Source organism: Papaver somniferum, unplaced genomic scaffold (assembly GCF_003573695.1).
Source record: "Papaver somniferum cultivar HN1 unplaced genomic scaffold, ASM357369v1 unplaced-scaffold_137, whole genome shotgun sequence".
In the NCBI taxonomy this organism is placed as follows: Eukaryota; Viridiplantae; Streptophyta; class Magnoliopsida; order Ranunculales; family Papaveraceae; genus Papaver; species Papaver somniferum.
The window spans coordinates 19,686,015-19,693,022 of NW_020622934.1; the positions used below are offsets into that span (position 1 = coordinate 19,686,015).

General features: G+C 36.2%; 1 protein-coding gene and 1 pseudogene across 1 annotated transcript; one reads left to right on the forward strand and one right to left on the reverse strand.

The window, feature by feature from the left end:
- Positions 1–443: 443 nt before the first annotated feature.
- LOC113334658 lies at positions 444–5,242 on the forward strand (annotated as a pseudogene).
- A 641-nt stretch (positions 5,243–5,883) lies between these two features.
- On the reverse strand, positions 5,884–6,526 carry LOC113334659 (receptor-like protein 19). Its single transcript, XM_026580861.1, has 2 exons — positions 6,230–6,526; positions 5,884–6,138 (listed from the first exon to the last, which is right to left on the reverse strand). Exons 1-2 carry the CDS (start codon positions 6,524–6,526, stop codon positions 5,884–5,886), a joined length of 552 nt encoding a protein of 183 aa, XP_026436646.1.
- Between the last annotated feature and the right edge of the window lie 482 nt (positions 6,527–7,008).

Below are 7,008 nucleotides of genomic sequence, written 5' to 3' on the forward strand. Positions count from 1 at the left end.
AATAAAACCAACTTGTAATTGATCAAGTTCAGCAAAATTAGACGATTTGGGAGATCAAAATTAAACGCCTAATTCCTTGATTGACTGAGATTCAATCCTCTAATTCCTTCAACCTAGATAGATCGGTATATGGGAGACAAAAATTAAACGGATTTGAGTTCAACTGATATAAAGGAAGAAAGATGATCGAGTTCTTCAGGTGTGTAATGGTTGAAAGAGTTGTGTCGGGTGTGGTTTCGGTCCTTAGAAGATTTGGGAAAATAGCCAAGTTAGGTTACAGTTCCCATATCATTTTGGTTCCAGGATATAAGTTGTTCTCAGGTTCTAAAACTGAAATTGGTTCCAAACAAAAGATTTATAAAATCCTATAATTTTATTTTACATTTTCTAAATTTTAAAATAAATCAATGTGTTAGCTATGTAAAATTGTGTTACTACTAAAAATGACATACAGTTGTAAAAATGGGGTGGATTTGGTATACATGGATTTTGGGTAGGAATATTAGTAATAGTGATTTAGTGTAAAATGTGTTAGGGGTGTATAACTAATGATCTCACACTTTCAATAGTTATTTAGTTTTTATGAATTAATTCCAAATTATGGTAACTATTTCTTAATTTGCTAACTTTTTATATGAGTTGCTAGATCTATAATAGATTATTAGAGTTACCAAAAAAGATTTTGTTAAGAATCCTATTGTTACAAAAACCCAAATTTGACGTAGTGTAAGATAATTCCCATTTAAGTTGTTATAGAAATTGGCATATATTTTTTTAAATCGCTCATCAGAGATTAATAATTTTTGGTAGTTCAACTTCCAACCGTACTATACTGTTAAATATTCAACATATTCATTATTCCAAATTGGGACAACCATTTAAGACTTGGTCACTAAGATAATACAAGCAACACACAATACATACTATATATCCTAGACTGCTATTACCAAGCAGATCACATTAGTGTTGGATTAACATCAACATAGAAGTCACTAACAAGTTGTTTAGGACAAGATTAGGAAATTGATGTAATCCTAAGGGAATTAAAAGTCATCTAGTTCTAAGAAAAGGAAAGACATGTAATAAGGTAACATGACTAGGAAAAGGAATTCATAGTTATATATATATATATATATGATCACCAAAGTTGTGGTTGATCATATGAGCAAGATTAGAGCTTGTGTTTAGTTTTGAGAGATTTTCTAAACATCAATAAAGAGAGTTGTCTTTATATAAGCTAAGTTTCATCTTGCAGTTGCCATTAATTGGTATCAGAGCTTGTTTCTGAGCCATGGAAAACGAAACCACCATTGTGGGTGCAAAACAGTTCACGCCACCATCAATACAAGTTCCAATCCTCAACGCCACAAACTACACAGTATGGGCCATGAGAATGAAGGTACTGATGAAAATCTACAAAGTTTGGGAAACAATTGATCCTGGTACATTGGACCCAGACAAAAACAATGTTGCCATTGGATTACTCTTTCAAGCAATACCAGAATGTCTTGTTCTACAAGTTGGTGAACAGGAAACTTCAAAGAAAATTTGGGATGCAATAAAGGCACGTAATCTCGGAGCTGATCGAGTTAAAGAAGCCCGTCTGCAAACCTTAATGTCTGAATTTGAAAGAGAAGATGAAAGACACTGATACTATTGATAGCTTTGCAGGAAAGCTATCAGAGATAGCCTCAAAAGCTGCGTCACTTGGACAATCCATTGATGAAGATACTGGTAAAGAAGTTTCTCAATAGTTTACCAAGATCCAAGTATATTCATATCATAACTTCTCTCGAACAAGTCTTAGATTTAAAGAAGACTAGCTATGAAGATAATTGGAAGATTGAAAGCATATGAAGAGAGAATCCTTGATGAAGAAAACAATGGAGAAACTCAAGGAAAACTCTTGTACACAAACTCTTACCAACAAAACTCTGCGACAAGAGGAAGAGGTCGTGGAAGAGGTGGTAGAGTAACAAAGGCCGAGGAAGGGGAGGAAGGTTTAACTCACAAGATAGAACAACAGTCAGAATGATCAAAACCAAGGGAAAGAAAAGAAGGATAGATCAAACATTATTTGTTACAGATGTGATAAACCAGGACCTTTCCTCTGTATGCCCTGAAAGAATACAAAGATGGAAGAAGCAAACAGAATGAAACAAGGGAAGCAGATACAACTCTTTTCATGCACGAAGTTGTATTCTTAAACGAAAGGAACCTAATACCAAAGAACTACGAATCAAAGGATGGAGAAGAAGGAATCTGGTATTTAGATAATGGAGCCAGCAATCACATGACTGGTAAGAGACACTACTTTTTTGAACTCAATGAGAAAATCAAAGGACAAGTGAAGTTTGGGGATGTATCTTCTGTAGAAATTGAAGGGAAAGGATCAATTCTATTTCAGAGAAAGACCGGAGAACAGAAGCTTGTCACAAACATCTACTTCGGCCCAAACTTACAAAGCAACATTCTAAGTTTAGGACAAGCTACAAAAGTTGGATGTGATGTTAGAATGCGACAAGATTATCTAACAGTTCATGACCCAAGTGGAAGACTTTTAGTTAGAGTCTCACGCTCACAGAATAGACTCTACAAGATAAGTCTCATGATTGGAAGGCCATTGTATCTGAATATGAGACTGGATGATCATACATGGAAGTGGCACGCAAGGTTAGGACACATAAGTTTCAGAACCTTAAAAACTATGTCTCAGAACAGGATGGTTTGAGGGCTACCACAGATAAACGATGAATCAAGGATCTGTGAATCATGTTTAGTTGGGAAACAAACGCGTCAAGGTTTTCCAAAAGCAACAACATTCAGAGCCTCAAAGACATTAGAGCTTCTTCATGCTGATTTATGTGGTCCTATTACACCACAAACCCTCGCAAATAACAAATACATATTTGTTATTATAAATGACTTCTCAAGATATATGTGGTCTATTCTTATGAAAGAAAAGAGTGAAGCATTTGACAGATTCAAGCTTTCAGAAATCTGATAGAAAAAGAGTTAGAAGAATGTGAGATTATGCTACTTTCTGTTAATGATGAACCAAGGAATTTTCAGGAAGCAAAGGTCTCGACTAAATGGACACAAGCATGTAGAGAAGAAATTATTTCAATCAACAGAAACAAGACTTGGTTTCTAGTTGATAAGCCAGGTGGGGTAAAAGTGATTGGTCTTAAGTGGATCTTCAAAATAAAACGGAATGCTGATGGTACTGTCAATAAATACAAAGCAAGGCTTGTAGCTAAAGGATATGTACAAGAATCAGGCATAGATTTTGATGAAGTTTTTGCCCCAGTTGCTAGAATTGAAACAAGTTAATTGGTATCAGAGCTTGTCTACACCGAGCCATGTGAGACGAGAGCACCATCATACATACAAGATTTTTCACAAGCACAGTTGAAGCTTAAGGGGGAGAATGTTGGATTAACTTCAACATAGAAGTCACTAACAAGTTGGTTAGGACAAGATTATGAAATTGATGTAATCCTAAGGGAATTAGAAGTCATCTAGTTCTAAGAAAAGGAAAGACATGTAATAAAGTAATAGGACTAGGAAAAGGAATTCATAGTTCTATATATATATGATCACCAAAGTTGTGGTTGATCATATGAGCAAGATTAGAGCTTGTGTTTAATTTTAAGAAATTTTCTAAACATCAATAAAGAGAGTTGTCTTTATATAAGCTAAGTTTCATCTTGCAGTTGCCATTAATTAGCTCTTCGCATTACAAAATATAAGCGAAAGGCATTCTCGTGTATAGCAAATCAAATTTGATGAAGAGCATGAATTTTAGAATTGCTGATTAGTAATACCATTACTTCATTCCCGTTATCCCTGTTAGTGTACTTTTTATCCTCTTATCCTAGTTGAAGCCAGTGATAAGACGAAACATGAGGATGCGTATGAGCTTTGGCTTAGTCACCATATCATCAGGTGCAATCTATTCGGAACAATTGTAAGTTGTGCGGGAGTCCTCGTTTTTGTTTCAGTCATTAACATGATGAGGAAACATCCTCCAACAGTCTACGTAGTCGATTTCACCTGTTATCGCCCACCTACTCATCTTCAAGTGCCATCTGAATATTTCCTTGAAGGTGTTAAACGTTATTGTAACTTAAGTGACTCTTCTGCTGAATTTCAACGTAAGATTCTCGAGCGGTCTGGACTAGGTGAAGAGACTTGTCTTCCCGAAGGAATGCACATGAAACCTCCAAGTCGGACCTTAGAGTTTGCTAGGAAAGAGGCAGAGGATGTTATGTTTGGATCTTTGGATAATCTCTTCTCCAATACCAACATCAAACCCGAGGAAATTGGTATTCTCGTGGTGAATTGTAGTTTGTTCAACACTACTCCTTCGTTTACCGACGTGATCATTAACAAATATAAAATGAAAAGTAGCGTTAAAAGCTTTGATTTGAGTGGGATGGGTTGCAGCGCTGGAGTCATTTCAGTTGATCTTGCCAAGGGAATGCTTCAGGTTCACGCAAACACTTGTGCCATTGTCGTGAGCACTGAGCACATTACCTTGTGTGGTTATGATGGAGATGATAAATCTATGATGATAGCTAATTGTTTATTTCGTGTCGGTGGAGCTGCGGTACTCCTCTCCAACAGAAGTCAAGATAAACGACAAGCTAAGTATAAATTAGTTCATACTGTGAGAACTCACTATGGTTCAGACGAAGAAGCTTATAAATGTATGGGCCACTACGAAGATGACACTGGTAAACTGGGTGTCTTCCTATCTAAATCTGTCATGCCCGTTGCAGGGTCAGCATTACGGACAAATATCACCACTCTAGGTCCTCTTGTGCTTCCATTTGGAGAAAAACTTCGATAACTCATTAGTACAGTGGCCAACAAAGTAGTAAAGAATCCAAAAACCAAGACTTACGTTCCTGATTTCAAACTTGCATTTGAGCATTTTTGTATACATGCTGGTGGAAGAGCAGTAATCGATGAAATAGAAAATAACCTAAAGCTTTCGCCTGCTCATGTAGAGGCTTCACGAATGACTCTTCATCGATTTGGAAACACGTCATCGAGCTCAATTTGGTATGAGTTAGCCTACATTGAAGCTAAAGGATGGATGGATAAAAACAATCGTATCTGGCAGATTGCATTAGGAGGTGGGTTTAAGTGTAATAGTGCAGTCTTGGTTGCTCTTAAGAATGTGAAACCATCTCATCTTGTTAGCAGCAACAAGGGAAACCCTTGGATAAGATAATTAGTGAAAGAGCTTTCGGATTATTGAAATGTAATTAAAGGATTGCAAATTGTATTGTTTAGATAAAAATGTAGTTCAATCCAGGGTTTGAACATATTGCTTTTTACGACATGATAATGAAATGTGTGAGCCGTTTGTTATAATCATGTCATCTTTCTTTCAACTCAGGAACTTCATTTTACTGTAAAAGAAACTAGATCTAACTACCTGAATAGTGAAACCTGAAAACAACTATAACCTCGTCACATTCTTAACATGATCGTCGTGAACTAAGATATTGAAAGTCAAGTGAACGAAAGCACTCTGGATATTCAGTGGTCTTGTGTATTTATGTCGTGGTGGGGAGGAGGGTGCAATCAAAAGCACAGTGGCCCAAGGTTGTGATTGTCAGGGTCAAAACAACAAATATTCACGTGGATACTTACTCATCCTAGAAAATCATCCAGCCGGAAGTAGAACTTTCATTCGCTCGAATACTAGGCCCCGTACGTATTAACTAAAGAGAAAGAGGAACCTTTCTAGATATCTAACAGTATTTCGAGGAAGTTTTAAGTGATGGAACAGAAATCTTACAACCAATAGTAAAATAACATCAATTTTAACATGCCTAAGGATTAATTCAAGCAGAGAAGAATACATTATTACTGGATATAATCCATTATTTTAACAACAACGTAATCAACAATTCTCCAGTACGGAAACCACCATTTATGTTTCTTTAGATACAAAACAAAGAAAAGACCCCAGAATCCAACTGCAAACCCCAAAGCAACAATATCATATACCAACAACTTTTCTTTTGCATTTTCTTGATCGGCTTCATCTAACTCATTTGCAGGATTAGCATCGTCATTGCGAACTTTTTTTTGTAGGATATCCACACAATAACTCATTTTCTGAAAAAGCAGAACCATCCACACTCACTGTATCAAAATGAGGACTTCGAGGAATCTTGCCACTCAACTTATTAAAGGATAAGTTTAGAACCGCAAGAGTTTCGATTACTGCTAAAGATTGTGGAATACGCTCAGACAGTTTATCCAAAGACTGTAGCCCGGACAAATTTCCAATACTTTCTGGGATATCATCAGAGAAATGATTACGGGACAAATTAAGCGAAGAAAGCAGTGTTATCTCTTTTGGAATGTTTCCGTGAAGGTGATTGGATGATAGATCAATTACTGAGATGTAGTCGTTTAATTGATCAATCTGTATCATAATCCCTTTTGTTGCCAAGTGCAATTGAACATCACCGTGATTCGTGGCTTCCAAATAATTTGTCATAATCAATCCTCTCAACTTTCGCTGGATATTCATATCCCTTAACAAGTGTTCGGTTAAACTTCTCATTAGAATCACAGCTCTTTGGTGTTTACTTTTAGTGCCTCATTGAAGCTAAGGACTCTGACTAGCTTTTCTTGACATTCTAATTTCACTAATAAACTTGGATACGTATACGTATCATTATATCTTTCCAGGCATTATCCTCTAAGTTAAAGGTTCCTAAGAGTCCATTATAATCTACAAAGTAGAGAGCCCCTTGATTCAAAATTGGAGGATTTCACAATGGCCTATACTGAATTTTGTAAAAGTCTTCAGATTACACAAAGTTGATATGCTTGCATAGTAACAACTGACATGCCAAAACAAAGTGAATTGCAGTTGATGTCTTCTATCTTCGATTCTCCAGCGCAATCGTCGTCTAATTATCAACTTCTTTAGTGAAAGTTCATTGTTAGTTAAATAGCAACAAGTAAGACTCTGAG